This window comes from Stylophora pistillata, chromosome 14 (genome assembly GCF_964205215.1).
Source record: "Stylophora pistillata chromosome 14, jaStyPist1.2, whole genome shotgun sequence".
In the NCBI taxonomy this organism is placed as follows: Eukaryota; Metazoa; Cnidaria; class Anthozoa; order Scleractinia; family Pocilloporidae; genus Stylophora; species Stylophora pistillata.
In genome coordinates this window covers 14,677,507-14,693,850 of record NC_142532.1, presented here as the reverse complement: position 1 = coordinate 14,693,850, position 16,344 = coordinate 14,677,507, and the positions used below count along the sequence as shown (strand labels likewise).

General features: G+C 40.6%; 2 protein-coding genes across 2 annotated transcripts in view; both read left to right on the top strand.

The window, feature by feature from the left end:
- Positions 1-4,818, top strand: part of LOC148716714 (uncharacterized) — a 31,325-nt gene extending 26,507 nt beyond the window's left edge. Inside the window, exons 3-8 of the mRNA XM_088744623.1 lie at positions 2,618-2,659; positions 2,745-2,843; positions 3,447-3,484; positions 3,770-3,803; positions 4,125-4,166; positions 4,286-4,818. Coding sequence (XP_088600749.1) covers positions 2,618-2,659; positions 2,745-2,843; positions 3,447-3,484; positions 3,770-3,803; positions 4,125-4,166; positions 4,286-4,389 — 359 coding nt within the window. The 3' untranslated portion in view covers positions 4,390-4,818. The remainder of the gene's footprint in view (positions 1-2,617; positions 2,660-2,744; positions 2,844-3,446; positions 3,485-3,769; positions 3,804-4,124; positions 4,167-4,285) is intronic.
- A 9,452-nt stretch (positions 4,819-14,270) lies between these two features.
- LOC148716708 (uncharacterized) overlaps positions 14,271-16,344 on the top strand; it is a 60,606-nt gene continuing 58,532 nt past the window's right edge. The window contains exon 1 of the mRNA XM_088745247.1: positions 14,271-14,351. The gene's annotated coding sequence lies outside the window, so the exon portion shown is untranslated. The remainder of the gene's footprint in view (positions 14,352-16,344) is intronic.

The following is a 16,344-nucleotide window of genomic DNA, read 5'->3' as shown; positions in this document are numbered from 1 at the left end:
TTAATAATAATATTAAATATTTATCAAGGGTGGCACCAAGAGTTACCACGGGAGAAAAATTCCTAGAACATTCCCCATCATGACAACAAATGTTGACAGAAAAACACTCAAGTAAGAAAATAATGTTGTACATTCATGCTCATAATAAACACTTCATTGCCACACAATAGAATAGAGCTCTCTTTCTGAGCTGGTTGTCTCGCTCGAAGATTTTAAGTCAAGTAGTATTCACCTGCTAAGAAACGAGCGCAAGATTGAACATTCCGGTTACATTTTACAAGAATAGAGAAGTTTTTTGATTCGCTTTCAATTCAACAACTGCGGTCTATAGTAAAAGCAGTTACTCACTTCAGTTTCATGTTATTTCAGCACGGTAGCACTTATATATGGATATAAACCATTGCTGCTCACCAGTAATTAGTAGGGAACAACGTGCGCACTTTGTTATAATTTGTAATTAAAGTATATTATGAATTCTCGCTTTCAATTGCCTTTTACAAGCAGAAACACTGAAATATGTCTTATCTACCAATATAAACTTCAAACTGGGAAAATTTCAGAAATTTTTATTAATATATACATGTACTTTCTCGTAGGATATTATCTAGGTGATGAGAATTCCATTCGAAACACTAGACCCTCTGTACAGGTCTAAAACGTACAGAGACAGGTATCAACTTTTAGAAAATGCCATGACCGATGCAAGCGCACGTGTGGCAGTTGTCACAGCGTTCATGAGGCAGAAGTTGTCCACAACAACTGATGGCGACATTGACCATTTTACAGATCTTCTGGTAGAGATGGCAGACGAACAAGAGTTAGTCATAGATCAGAGGGCCTTAATGTCCTACTCTCTCCTGGTATTTTTATGCAAAACGGTGAGTTTACTAATGTAAAACTAGGGAACAAAGAAAGTTGATAAATGTTTGTTCGTCATGAGATTCATAGTATGCCCCAGAGCCGCACTAGGATGGGATACATCAGTTCTATATGCCGACACTTCAGTTCTCATATTTACTGATTAGGTTAATCCATTTAAAACAGGTCGAAGTTAATAAGTGCATGAATAGGAAGTTAAAGCCATAATCTTAGTAAATAGAGATAAACGAAAATTACGGGTCAAAACAAAATCTTGCATTAATCCTGTTTAAATCGTGACTTTTATTTAATCATGTCTCACTTAAGATCTGTTGTCTATTAAATTCAATGCAGATTCTTGAGAAGGTAGGCTTGCCAGAGCTGTTCATTCTCGTAGAGGAAAAATTGAAAAAGTTGTGCTGCCATGTTACGTGGAAGTATCCTAGGTCACTGCCACATCTGTTCAGTTGCCAAAGCAAGTTTGCAATGACATCGACAAAGTGTTGAAGAACTTCTTCGGATCAATTACTGTTTCTAACGTTGAAAACGTAAATATTGATTATTCTTCTTATTATTACTTTTTGGATATTATAAAATTTGACCAGCCATAATTATCATTTGGCTTGCTTGTCAGGTGGCTTCCTTTTGTCAATAATAGAATAAAGCCCTCTCGATGTGGCTGTGGGGAAGCTGTAGCCTTTAATGTGCCTTCCTTAGCTAGGCACATGAGGGTAAATGGTATCGACCCAGTGATAACCGACGCCACTATAGGGCATTTCATCACCTCCAAAGTTGTTGGTTGCGTGGGGAAGTCGAATAAGTTTTGGAGCAGAACAACAAGCTGGACATCTGCCCACATAAGTAGGCGTTAGCTTGATGCTGAAATTTTGGGTGAACTTGATAAAGGTAAAGATACACAATTTAAAAGATATTGCTCGTTTGAAGGAATTTTAATATGACCTTGCCTAAACCAATTGATATAATGAAATGTACATATAGCTGTGCATAAGTGGGAGTATCTGGAGTCCAAAATGTCTTACATTCTTGTGAATTAAAAAAACATACACACGTTTAAAAAACGTTGCAATTTGAAAATATATAGATATACCTTTTCTGTTTTCATCTAAAGGGTGACAGACGATGCAGGTATGTTTCAAATCAAAAGAACCATACCCTGAAGAACTGAAAGTGAAATACCCTTGTCGGCAACTGTTGTTCCTTTTCTACCAGTTTATATCGGTTGTCACCTTTTTTTCTTGAGAAGACTATTGCTGGTTTAAGAGAATATTGTTACCTTGAAGGCCTTTTTGATGTTTTTAAAATCTGTTCATAAAACTGCTTTGACCGAACTATTAAAGACTACACACCACAAAAAGTACATAAGTACATAAGGCTTCTGTGATAGTTATGGTTTGCAAATCATTGCTTTATTTTCTTGTTTGCAGCTTTTTCATCACTGACTACAAGTACCGCATCTAGTACGTGCAATGAATTGAATTTAATGAACTAAGTACAAGTACTTTACCATAAAAACAACTAAACCAGACTTGTTATCAGTGAAAGTCAGATAAACAAATTTCACAAAAATTTCAGTTTTCTATTGTCTCCTGGGCAGTGTTTTACTTGGTTTAAAAAAACTATCCAAAAGGAAGCTTTTGACTAAACGAACAGATGAAATATAACCCTGGGATTAAAAATTCGCTAGAGGAAGAAAGATAATTCATTAACGCTCCTTTTTCTAAAATTGATTCCTTAACAGGTACAGATAAAGGCGAGACAAGCTCAACTAGCTATTTTCAACGTAAGTTACACAACTGAAAATAAAATGCAGGTTTGAAAAGTAAACTGAAGAAAGAAAGAATACTTATAGAAGCTTCTTTTTCTAGTTGAGTCCCCAACAGGAACAGATACAGGCGAGACGAGTTCATCGAGTGATATTCAACGCAAGTTACAATTTTCAGCATCACGTGTATTCCCTGGCTTCAGTTAAGTTACTTGTATGATATCTTTTTAATCACAGGATGAAGTTTTGAACCTATTTTATGCAAGCCTTTTCCAATATTCGTATTCAGTGCGGGGTGCCCTAGAATCATACATTCTTTGGGTTAGGAATAGCTCACTTAAAAACCCCATGGTAAAGGTTGTAAAGCATGCTCGCCTGCATCGTCTAAATATGACAAAATTTTATAAGTTCTTCCTCACGTTGAAACTTCAGAAAAAAGCTAGCGAAAAATCTAGCTATCGAGTAATGAGAGATTGACGTAATGCGATAAACCTCACGATGATGCAGTTTTCTCATGCCACTTATTAGCTATGTCACCTTTTCCTTCAGGTGATGTATCAACAGATGCTGAGCAAAATACTCCTAGGAATGTTGATGAGCTTGATCTCCTTCTCCCCTTAGTATTTGAAGGATTGTTCAGTTAAAATTAGCCATATTAAACACAAATATAGAAGCAATAATAATAATGTTTACACGGTCACAAAGCAAGGTGTTCTCCATTAAACTTGCGAAGATCTATCGTTGGTTCCACGATCTCCAGATGATGTTTACTTTTGACTGTTACACATCTCTTAATCTTTTTCAGACGCGATAATTGTGAGTGATACTGAAAAGAAACAAAAGGTATTCTTTTTTGCTATGGTACACTCATAAAATACGTGTCCTGTTCCGGGAGATCTAATCTCTTTTTTATACATTTTTATATCCTGCAAGAAACGTCAGTGCATCTTTGTTATTATAAAATTGCTGTAAATCGGAAAACGAATTCCATGGAAAAAAGGGGAAGAAACCATTTCTTTTACAACTTTGCTGTGAGGTGAGATCACAGTGACTTAATCATTGCTGTTCTCAAAGTCTATATCTACACAAACGGTGTGACCAAATGATGTTTTTGTCCATTGTTTATAGAAAGTGGGGAACCCGATGTCTTCAAAAGTTTCAGGTAAAAATCCATAATATTTAACTATGGAGGATGGAAACTTCATGTTATAATTTATTGCTGAAGAATAGTTTGCCATTAGAATGTGGAGGTTGAAAGGCAGAAAGTATACGAAAAGATAAAAATAACTAGACTCATTTTTCATTGAGTATATACTCTAGTCACGCATAGAGGGTGTCCAAACGTGGAACGTTTGCTGAAAGTTTCACTCGTACATGTCAACTACCAGTCGGTTTTGCTTTTTCATCATTGTTTAATGATTCTGTTGTATGAGAAGTAGGAAGTAGATTTTTTGTTACATGATATATTTCTTCTTTTCTTCAGCAACTGATAGAAGGCAAGTATCAAAGACGAAAGAGCACAAAGGTATGCAAAAACGTGTAACAAAGATTTTAGAACTTCGGTATAATCTTTCAAAACCTACGTTGTGAAATGTCATATGTGCCGTTTCCTTTTTTTTCTTTCTGACACAAACCTGTCTTCAGGAAGGGGAAAGAACAAGTTAAAAGATGCGCTTACTCCGGCTGAGGACCTTCCCGCGAAAAGAGTTCGCAAAAAGATTGCTATCAGGTACAAAAACTTTACCTGAAGCAAGAACAAATCATGGCATGTTCAATGTAAGATTTAAAGGTCCTACAGTATGGAAGTCTATGAGTGAAAAGTCTTTCAAAATTTAAGGAATCAGTGCAATACGATCTCGTTTTGAATTATTATCAGAGATATGTATTTATATCATCTTAGATTGCAATTCTGTCTTTTCCCAAATTATCTTCTTAGTTATTTGTTTTTTAAATTCTGTAGACCTTTGTAGGCCTTGATATAAATTATTTTGTATAATATGTATTTGATGCTATAATATTGTTGCTGATCAGTAATTCATTTTCATTCAATGTTGTTGTCTACTGAGTACCTGGCTCCGCTAGTCCCTATGGTTATTCCAGATAGCCAATACTATTTTATTTTCAATATTGTTTTTTAACTTGACAAATACAAGAGTAGAAGTAATGATTGTTGTTGTTGTTGTTGTTGTTGTTGTTGTTGTTGATATGGAATGAAGATAATGAACGTTAATCCAGGTGGACATGGCCGAGATCTTTCTTAAATCGATATTGCGTTTAATTAAAACCTATCGTGTGAAACGAGAATAGCAACATCGTTACTACCCGCTGAGGGGAATTAAAGTTCACCACTAAGCTAAATTTTATCCGATTCGTACTTGTTTAAATTGATCACGAGACGCGATAGAGTTAATCCGTGGAGGCACACTATCGGCCCGTAGTGCCCGTCCGCGGAAAATCAGTGAAAAAATTTGAATGACTTGACGGCCGAGAAGTTAGGCAGATCGGTTAAACAATGACTTTTCAATTCTGACAGGTATAACGTATTATTTAGCCAATGTACAGTTGCGAATTAATGACATTTGTGACAGGCTGTACGCATGAATACATATTTGATTGATCTGTATTTAGTGGGTTTTCGCTGTTTTTCAACTAGCGCGAGGAAGAAAATTTAGTGGTGAACAATAAAGACACTGGAGTGTTTATCGGTCTGATAGTTGCCCCTTGGAATTTTGATGTTCTTTAAAATATTTGCCCTCGGATAGTGACTTTTGAACGTATTTGTGTGACCTGAATAGAAAGACATTGTTATTGAAGGGTGAAAATGGTCCATTTCGCATTTACTTAAATACGATTTAAGAAATAAACCAAGGCAAAACTCCTCGGTCAAATACTGATTTAAAATGGTTAAATGTATTTTTGTGACATGAAAGGCGTCACGTTTTCTCCGCAGGGTGAAAATAGTTGATTTCAAAAAATAGTAACTCTTCTTATCTTGCTGCTTTGCAAAATGAATAAAAATCCTTATCATTGATTGTAGATTACTCCAAATCCTCGTGAAAGTCACCTTTAACTTATTAGAAAATATATCTGCATTATTCTTTTAATTTCGTTACATCTCGCCTGGTTTCGTTTGGTTTCGTTTCGCAAAATATTGTACTAGTAAGCCGTCGATTTGTTGTTTAATAAGCCTGTAAATATATGGGGTTTTTTTGAACAATTACAAAACTTTTACCAGAACATACAGTACCGCCTGAGAGATGATCGATCTGGTTTAAAGTTCTGATTGGTGGCGAAATGTCCTCTGTAAAAAAGAAAAAAAGATCTGGCCGGCTTACAATTAATAGTGACCCGTAGTTAAATAGTTTTGTTGTGTTAGGTCATACTTTTAGCGATTAGATTTTTCCTAACAGATATCACTCCAAGACTTCTTCCATTGACTTCAGTTAGAAACAGTAACTTAAATAATAAACACTTGCATTACTTTACTTTGTAACTTTACTTAGTCGTGATACCAGGGGAGTTTCTCTCTTGGGTAAACAAATTGCATAAATGCTCGAAGTGGGAGTTTTGTTATCGTTAAGAACCCCGTCACCATTCCCGAGGTTTCTTATCTAAACTTTTGCGAAATGCACTTTAGATAGGCATCTTTTCCCCTGAAAAGAAATTAATCAATGCTTTTGTAAGTGCGTAATCAATCGAATTTCTAGTCCCTTATAATGTCCTTTAAAACCTGAAACTTATTACACTCAAGGCAAATTTTTACTTCAAGAACTTTTTACAAGATAAAACGATAAACGAGCGATGTTACGCTGAAGAGAAAGAAGCAACGAAGATGTACAGGTTGAAAAAGATAGCATTAAGTCTATGGAAACAGCATGAATAAAGTACAGCTTTAGAGGGGTTGCTGCTCGTGGCTTTTATCTTCTCTTCCATTCAGAGGAAAATAAAAGAAAATGTAAAGGGATTTTCAATCTACTTTGGAAGCGCTACTTAACGCTTCTTTTCCCAATTTTCTTTAAGTGGTGCGACGGGGGTCATTCTTAAGGTTGTAAATGAGCCGAACGCAGGCGATATAGGCATCGTAGCGGAAAAACCAATCGAGCAGTGCACTTATTATGTTAGCCCGAATTGAGACGAGCGTCCACTGAATTTTTTTTTTGTTTGTACGCCAACTTGGCAGCTATCTGTGCAGCCTATCCAGATGAAAGATTAAAGGGCTTTTGTCATGATGCTTTTGAACTAATTACAAAAGTGTATAGTAAGGAAATTTATTACAAGACTCGGGCAGTCAGAGGGCCAATAACTAAAATCAACCAATCAAAATGCTCTATTGCCGGTCAATATTCTCTCAGTATTGGACTGGGCATTATCCCGAATAGTCCTGAATGATACCGCACTTGTATCCCCTCGAACTTCAGTCGTATGATAATATATCTTATTAACCAAGCTTGCTCGGGACCGTACTGGAAGAATATCGGCCCTCGGTCTTTTTTGTGCGGACCGAGCGCAGCGAGGTCCGTACTGTCAAGAAATCGGGCCGATATTCTCCAAGTGCGGCCCTCACGCTTGGTTAATAAGATATATGTTTTCCGCAGATAGCTCAACATCAGTTAGATTTGTAACTTTTATTACACTTGTAAAAAACAACGAATAAAAATGTGTCCATTTTCCACGTATTTGCAGAGTTCTTCTCGACGATAGAAATTCTGATCCCCTCAGCCTGTTCTAGATTCCAAGTGACCTTTATAGGCCATAGACTTCTTCTTCAATACGCCTCTTAATCCATGAATTTTTGGGCTTCGATAAGTAATAAGCTATCATTCCTACGAGGTGTAACACGGCTTGAAACTAAGGAAAATAGCGTGAACGAGGAAAAACATGGGTTACCTGGAGTTTAACATGGTAGAACATGGGTTACCTAGGGTAGATGAGGGTGAACGTGGTAGAACATGGCTAACCATGGGTAGATGGGAGTAAACGGGGTAGAACATGGGTTACCTGGGGTAGATGAGGGTGAACGTGGTAGAACATGGCTAACCTAGGATAGATGAGGGTAAACGGAGTAGAACATGGGTTACATAGGGTAGATGAGGGTAAACGTGGTTGAACTTGGCTGAACAAGGGTAAATAGGGGTAAACGGGGTAGAACATGGGTTAACAATGGCGGCTGAAGGTGAACGTGGTAGAACATGGCTAAACAAGGGTAGATGGGGATAAACGGAGTAGAACATGGGTTACCTAAAGTAGATGAGGGTGAACGTGGAAGAACATGGCTAAACAAGGGTAGATGGGGGTAAACTGGGTAAAGCATGGGTTACCTAGGGGAGATGAGGGTGAACGTGGTAGAATATGGCTAAACAAGGGTAGATGGGGGTAAACGTGGTAGAACATGGGTTACCTAGGGTAGATGAGGGTGAACTTGTTAGAACAAGGCTAAACAAGGGTAGATGGGGGTAAACGTGGCAGAACATGGGTTACTTAGGTTAGATAAGGGTGAACGTTGTAGAATGTGGCTAAACAAGGGTAGATGGAGGTAAACGGGGTAGAACATGGGTTATCTAGGGTAGACGAGGGTGAACGTGGTAGAAAATGGTTAAACTATTAAGGGCAGATGGGGGTAAACAGGGTAGAACATGGGTTACTTGGGGGAGACGAGGGTGAACGTGGTAGAACATGGGTAATCAAGGGCAGATAGGTGTAAACGTGGTAGAACATGGGTTAACCAGGGTAGACGTGGGTGAACGTGGTAGAATATGGCTAAGCAAGGGTAGATGGGGGTAAAAGTGGTAAAACATGGGTTACCTAGGGTAGATGAGGTTGAACGAGGCAGAACATGGCTAAACAAGATAGATGGGGGTAAACGTGGTAGAACATGGATTACTTTGGGTAGATGAGGGTGAACGTGGTACAACATGACTAACCAATGGTAGATGGGTGTAAACGTTGTGGAATATGGGTTACTTAGGGTAGATGAGGGTGAACGTGGTACAACATGGCTAACCAATTGTAGATGGGGATAAACGTGGTAAAATATGTGTTACCTAGTGTAGATGAGGGTGAACGTGGTAGAACATTGTTAGTCAAGGGTAAATAAGGGTAAACGGGGTAGAGCATAAGTAAATGAGGGTAGATGAGGGTAAACGTGGTACAACATGGTTATAAATGGTAGATGGGGTAAACGTGGTAGAACATGGGTTACCTAGAGTAGATGAGGGTCAACATTGTAGAACATGGCTAACCAAGGGTTGATGGGGGCAAACGGGGTAGAATATGGTTTAACTAGGGTAGATGCGGGTGAACGTGGTAGAACTTGGCTAAACGAGGGTAGGTGGAGGAAAACGTGGTAGAACATGGGTTACCTAGGGTAGATGAGGGTGAACCTGGTAGAACATGTCTAAACAAGGGTAGATGGAAGTAAACGTGGTAGAACATGGGTTACCTAGGGTAGATGACAGTCAACATGGTAGACCATGGCTAACCAAGGGTAGATAGGGGTAAAAGGGGTACAACATGGGTTAACTAGGGTAGATGAGGGTGAACGTGATAGAACATGGCTAAACCAGGGTAGATGGAAGTAAACGTGGTAGAATATGGGTTACCCAGGGTAGATGAGGGTCAACATCGTAGAACATGGCTAACCAAGGGTTGATGGGTGTAAACAGGGTGGAACATGGGTTCACTAGGTTAGATGAAGATGAACGTGGTAGAACATGGCTAAACAAGGGTAGAAGGGGCGTAAACGGGGTAGAACTTGGGTTACCTAGGGTCGATGAGGGTGAACGTGGTAGAACATGGCTAAACAAGGGCAGATGGGGGTAAACCTGGTAGAACATGGGTTACCTAGGGTAGATGACGGTGAACGTGGTAAAACATGGCTAAACAATGTAAGATGGCGGTAAACGGGGTAGAACATGGGTTAACTAGCGTATATGAGGGTGAACGTGGGAGAACATGGCTAAAGAAGGGTAGGTGGGGGTAAACGGGGTAGAACATGGGTTACCTAGGATAGATGAGGGTGAACGTGGTAGAATATAGCTAAACAATGTTAGATGGGGGGTAAATGAGGTAGAACATGGGTTAAATAGCATAGATGAGGGTGAACGTGGTAGAACTTGGCTAAAAAAGGGGAGATGGGGGTAAACGGAGTAGAACATGGATTTCCTAGAGTAGATCAGGGTGAACGTGGCTGAACATGGCTAAACAAGGGCAGATGAGGGTAAACGTGGTAGAACATGGGTTACCTAGGGTAGATGAGGGTGAACGTGGTAGATCATGACTAAACAAGGGTAGATGGGGGTAAACGTGGTAGAACATGGGTTACCTAGGGTAGATGATGGTGAATGTGGTAGAACATGGGTAGACAAGGCTAGATGGGGGTAAACGGGGTAGAACATGGGTTACCTAGGGTAGATGAGGGTGAACGTGGTAAATCATGACTAAACAAGGGTAGATGGGGGTAAACGTGGTTAAAGATGGGTTACCTAGGGTAGATGAGGGTGAACGTGGTAGAACATGGGTAAAGAAGGCTAGATGGGGGTAAACGGGGTAGAACATGGGTTACCTGGGGTAGATGAGGGTGAACGTGGTAGAACATTGTTAATCAAGGGTAGATAAGGGTAAATGGGGTAGAAAATTAGTAAATGAGGGTAGATGAGGATAAACGGGGTAGAACATGGCTTACTATGGGTAGATGGTGGTAAACGTGGTAGAACATGGTTAAATAAGGGTAGACGGGGGTAAACGTGGTAGAACATTGGTTAGCTAGGGTAGATGAGGGTGAACGTGGAAGAACATGGCTAAGCAAGGGTAGATGTCGGTAAACTGGGTAGAACGTGTGTTACTTAGGGTAGATGAGGACGAACGTGGTAGAACATGGCTAAACAAGGGTAGATGGGGGTAAACGTTGTAGAACATGGGTTACCTAGGGTAGATGAGGGTGAACGTGTTAGAACATGGCTAAACAAGGGTAGATGGGGATAAACATGGTGGAACATGGGTTGCCTAGTGTAGATGAAGGTGAATGTGGTAGAACATGGCTAAGCAAGGGTAGATGGTGGTAAACGTGGGAGATCATAGCTAACCAAGGGTAGATGAGGGTGAACGTGGTAGAACACGACTAACCAAGAATAGATGAGGGTGAACGTGGTAGAACATGGGTTACCTAGGGTAGATGGGTTTAAACGAGGTAGATTATGGGTTACTTAGGGTAGATGAGGGTGAACGTGGTACAACATGGCTAACCAGTGGTAGATGGGTGTAAACGTTGTGGAATATGGGTTACTCAGGGTAGATGAGGGTGAGCGTGGTACAACATGGCTAACCAATGGTAGATGGGGGTAAAGGTTGTGGAATATGGGTTACTTAGGGTAGATGAGGGTGAACGTGGCACAACATGACTAACTAATGGTAGATGGGGATAAACGTGGTAAAATATGTGTTACCTAGGGTAGATGAGGGTGAACGTGGTAGAACATGGGTTACCTAGAGTAGATGAGGGTCAACATGGTAGAATATGGCTAACCAAGGGTTGATGGGGGCAAACGGGGTAGAATATGGTTTAACTAGGGTAGATGAGGGTGAACGTGGTAGAACATGGCTAAACGAGGGTAGATGGAGGAAAACGTGGTAGAACATGGGTTACCTAGGGTAGATGAGGGTGAACGTGGTAGAACATGGCTAAACAAGGGTAGATGGAAGTAAACGTGGTAGAACATGGGTTACCTAGGGTAGAGGACAGTAAACATGGTAGACTATGGCTAACCAAGGGTAGATAGGGGTAAAAGGGGTACAACATGGGTTAACTAGGGTAGAAGAGGGTGAACGTGGTAGAACATGGCTAAACAAGGGCAGATGGAAGTAAACGTGGTAGAATATGGGTTACCCAGGGTAGATGAGGGTCAACATGGTAGAACATGGCTAACCAAGGGGTGATGGGGATAAACGGGGTAGAACATGGGTTCACTAGGGTAGATGAAGATAAACGTGGTAAAACATAGCTAAACAAAGGTAGATGGGAGTAAACGGGGTAGAACATGGGTTACCTAGGGTAGATGAGGGTAGAGTTGGTTGAACATGGCTAAACAAGGGTAGAAGGGGCGTAAACGGGGTAGAACATGGGTTACCTAGGGTAGATGAGGGTGAACGTGGTAGAACATGGATAAACAAGGGCAGATGGGGGTAAACCTGGTAGAACATGGGTTACCTAGGTTAGATGACGGTGAACGTGGTAAATCATGACTAAACAAGGGTAGATGGGGGTAAACGTGGTTAAAGATGGGTTACCTAGGATAGATGAGGGTGAACGTGGTAGAACATGGGTAAAGAAGGCTAGATGGGGGTAAACAGGGTAGAACATGGGTTACCTGGGGTAGATGAAAGGTGAACGTGGTAGAACATTGTTAATCAAGGGTAGGTAATGGTAAACGGGGTAGAAAATTAGTAAATGAGGGTAGATGAGGATAAACGGGGTAGAACATGGCAAACTATGGGTAGATGGTGGTAAACGTGGTAGAACATGGTTAAATAAGGGTAGACGAGGGTAAACGTGGTAGACCATGGGTTACCTAGGGTAGATGAGGGTCAACATGATAGAGCATGGCTAACCAAGGGTAGATGGAGGTAAACGGGGTAGAATATGGGTTACCTAGGGGAGATGAGGGTGAACGTGCTAATACATGGCTAAACAAGGGTAGATGGGGGTAAACGGAGTAGAACATGGGTTACCTAGGAAAGATGAGGGTGAACGTGGAAGAACATGACTAAACAAGGACAGATGTGGCTAAACGTGGTAGAACATTGGTTAGCTAGGGTAGATGAGGGTGAACGTGGAAGAACATGGCTAAACAAGGGTAGATGTCGGTAAACGGGGTAGAACGTGTGTTACTTAGGGTAGATGAGGACGAACGTGGTAGAACATGGCTAAACAAGGGTAGATGGGGGTAAACGTTGTAGAACATGGGTTACCTAGGGTAGATGAGGATGAACGTGGTAGAACATGGCTAAACAAGGGTAGATGGGAATAAACGTGGTAGAACATGGGTTGTTTAGTGTAGATGAGGGTGAACGTGGTAGAACATGGCTAAGCAAGGGTAGATGGTGGTGAACGTGGGAGAACATAGCTAACCAAGGGTAGATAAGGGTGAACGTGGTAGAACATGACTAACCAAGTGTAGATGTGGGTAAACGTGGTAGAACAAGGGTTGCCTAGGGTAGATGAGGGTGAACGTGGTAGAACATGGGTTACCTAGGGTAGATGGGTTTAAACGAGGTAGATTCTGGGTTACTTAGGGTAGATGAGGGTGAACGTGGTAGAACATGGCTAACCAAGGGTAGATGGTGGTAAACGTGGGAGAACATAGCTAACCAAGGGTAGATGAGGGTGAACGTGATAGAAGATGGCTAACCAAGGGTAGATGGGGGTAAACGTGGGAGAACATAGCTAACCAAGGATAGATGAGGGTGAACGTGATAGAAGATGGCTAACCTAGGGTAGATGGTGGTAAACGTGGGAGAACATAGCTAACCAAGGGTAGATGAGGGTGAACGTGATAGAAGATGGCTAACCAAGGGTAGATGGTGGTGAACGTGGGAGAACATAGCTAACCAAGGGTAGATAAGGGTGAACGTGGTAGAACAAGGGTTACCTAGGGTAGATGAGGGTGAACGTGGTAGAACATGGGTTACCTAGGGTAGATGGGTTTAAACGAGGTAGATTATAGGTTACTTAGGGTAGATGAGGGATAACGTGGTAGAACATGGCTAACCAAGGGTAGATGGTGGTAAACGTGGGAGAACATAGCTAACCAAGGGTAGATGAGGGTGAACGTGATAGAAGATGGCTAACCAAGGGTAGATGGTGGTAAACGTGGGAGAACATAGCTAACCAAGGGTAGATGAGGGTGAACGTGATAGAAGATGGCTAACCAAGGGTAGATGGTGGTAAACGTGGGAGAACATAGCTAACCATGGGTAGATGAGGGTGAACGTGGTAGAACATGGCTAACCAAGGGTAGATGTGGATAAACGTAAACTGGTCTTCGCGTACTTCGTCGATTAATTCGAAGCTTTAACATCCCCCTCCCTCCCCGGGAACCTTCCTGGCATTTGAGCTTTTCAAGACTGTTTTGTTCGAATTCCCGCCTGCCCGGACAAAAATTGTTTAAATACCCCATCTAATTACTTTGTGATAGGGAAAGTCAGCGACCGTGGCTTTCTTCACATTGACCAAGATTTAACACCTACACACCTTGTTGACCTCTTGTTCTGAACCACTCATTCGCAAAAGTGAACTATTTAACTTTAAACACCTCTATATTTAAGGATATAATACTTTTTTCTGCTAGAAAGATTTGGCATTTCCTGTTCCACCCCAGCTAGGCAAGGTTCAAGTCCCCCACCCCCACCCAAACAAAAACATTAACAACGGTCAAATGCCCATTCAGACTCACCACACACAACACAGGCATGCTGCTTTTAGGAATAAGTACGAATGTGTCTGAGAATTAATCTGTTCCTTTTTCCTGTGCTGTGAGCTTGGGATGGCTATGGAGTAGCCAACAATTCCCAAAAGCTGTCTGACTCAGAACCCATCACCAGTACTCTTTATAATTACCTCTAGCAGGTAGGATGAACCTGGGAACACTGGGAACTAAAACCAGTTTTGTCTGAGGTTTGTTCAAATATGCCAGACAAGAGTGACAAGAGCAATGCGGTAGGTATTGTTTTCTTTCCTGCATTTACTTTTTTCATTCGTGATTATAAACAAGGATAGCAAATGGTACCTCACTGACTTCCTCTGTGATCTCAAAATTCATTCACATGCATAAAATGTTTTGTTTCCCATTTCATTCCCTTAACAAGATTGCAGTACATCGCCATGCTTCGTCGCGCATGCGATGTTTAGATAAAACAAAACAATAGCAAAGCAGTTGCTTGACTTGTAAGACTATTCTTTGTTTGCACGTGACGTCGGTATAAATTAAAAAACCAGAGTCAGCCATGTTTGGGGATAACCACACGCAACAATCCGTGTAACATAGCTGTCTGAAGTGTATGGTGAAGGTGTTTACGCACATACTTGTCAATGTCATGCATTCTAAATAGTTGACAATACTATTATAGCTGTACAATACTGTTATTTAAGACTTGTGCTGCAGTTTGGATTGTAATATATTTTGTGTGAACGGTAAATTTTTTTCGTTGGATACTACACCACCACGTGCTTTTAAAACTGCGGAAGCCGTTATGATCATTTCACAGTTTTAGTTTTCCCTCTTGTCATGCCAGAAGTCTGTGTTGTGTTTGGTCGTTTTACATGTATGAACAAGCAAGCAATTGAAAAGTGATTATTGTTTAAGGTTTCAAGGCTTTATGTTTATTTATTTATTTATTTTTTTCGCATCTTGGTGCATACGCATATAGTTTAGTTTGAGATTCAGCTAATTACTGATACTTGTGGGATTGATGCTGTATTTTCTAAATATTGATAATAACAACACAAAGTTGGGGATAACTACGCGCATACTTTGCGGAAGCCGGTATCGTTTCGTTGGTAAAGGAAAAACCAGGTAAGTCACCGGCTCCGATTGACATGAAAGCTGCCATAGTGTGCTATGCACTCACCAATTTATCAGAGTCCTTTGTACCACTTGATCGAGGTGAACTTACAACCAGTTTGATTCCAGGTACTTTATGCACAATTTTTCATCTAAAGGCCTTAGAGATGTAGTTAAGGCTAGCCATAATTTGTCAGTAAAGAACTTCAGTAATTCTCAAGTTGACAAAAACACAGCTTTAAGGTACACCTTTGACAAGCAACATTTAGTTTGTGTCGCAGATGCTAGTCATTAATAGATACCTATATGACAAACAACCATGAAGTTCAGTTAGTATTTTGACAAAGAAAGGAGCACCCTCAAAGTAATATTTTGGTGGTTGCTCAGTTAATTTTTTCTATAAGAAATTTGACAGATCCAGTCTCCTAAAGGCTCTCCTTTTAACTTCAAACATGACATATGATACCATTTTATCTTGAACAAATCATTGTCACAGCCAATTAATGTGCTACCCTCCAAATCTTGTTGACAATAGCACCACAGCCCTTCCTCTTCTTCATAACCAGATGATGTTGATGAAGATGGGATGGTTAGAGCTTCACAGTCTGGGCAATTATTTTACTTCCCCACAATTTCAGGCAAAATGTACTCGCTGAAGAAATCAGAGGAAACAGAGTGCATCTTCCCTAAACTCTTGGTCAAAGAGAATTTCTGCACAGAGATCAATTGTTGTTAACACCACAAAATCACAATATTCAACCCCACAGATAAAAATCTGAGCCTTAATTTGGTAGTTGGCATGACATTTGTCAAGATGAACTTTACCAGACTCATCTTTCTTCAAACAAAATTTGTTTTGGCCAGCAGCCTCAGCAATTGTGGAATCCTTGTGCGTATATAGACATTTAATTTCACACACAACCATCCCACAGGATTTGCAGTCAATAATCTCAACAGGGGAAGCTCCAAAGTATGGCCACCTTGAATTTATATTGAGACCACTGTCAGAAATTGTCAAAGACTCGTGGAATTGATTCATATCTATCTGGTAAGCTTTGCGAGCACTGCCCTTGTTTCACAACCTCACCGTGTGGCTGCAGTTGCAAACTTATAGGCATCAGGGTAGCATGTGGACTTGACAAGACTCTT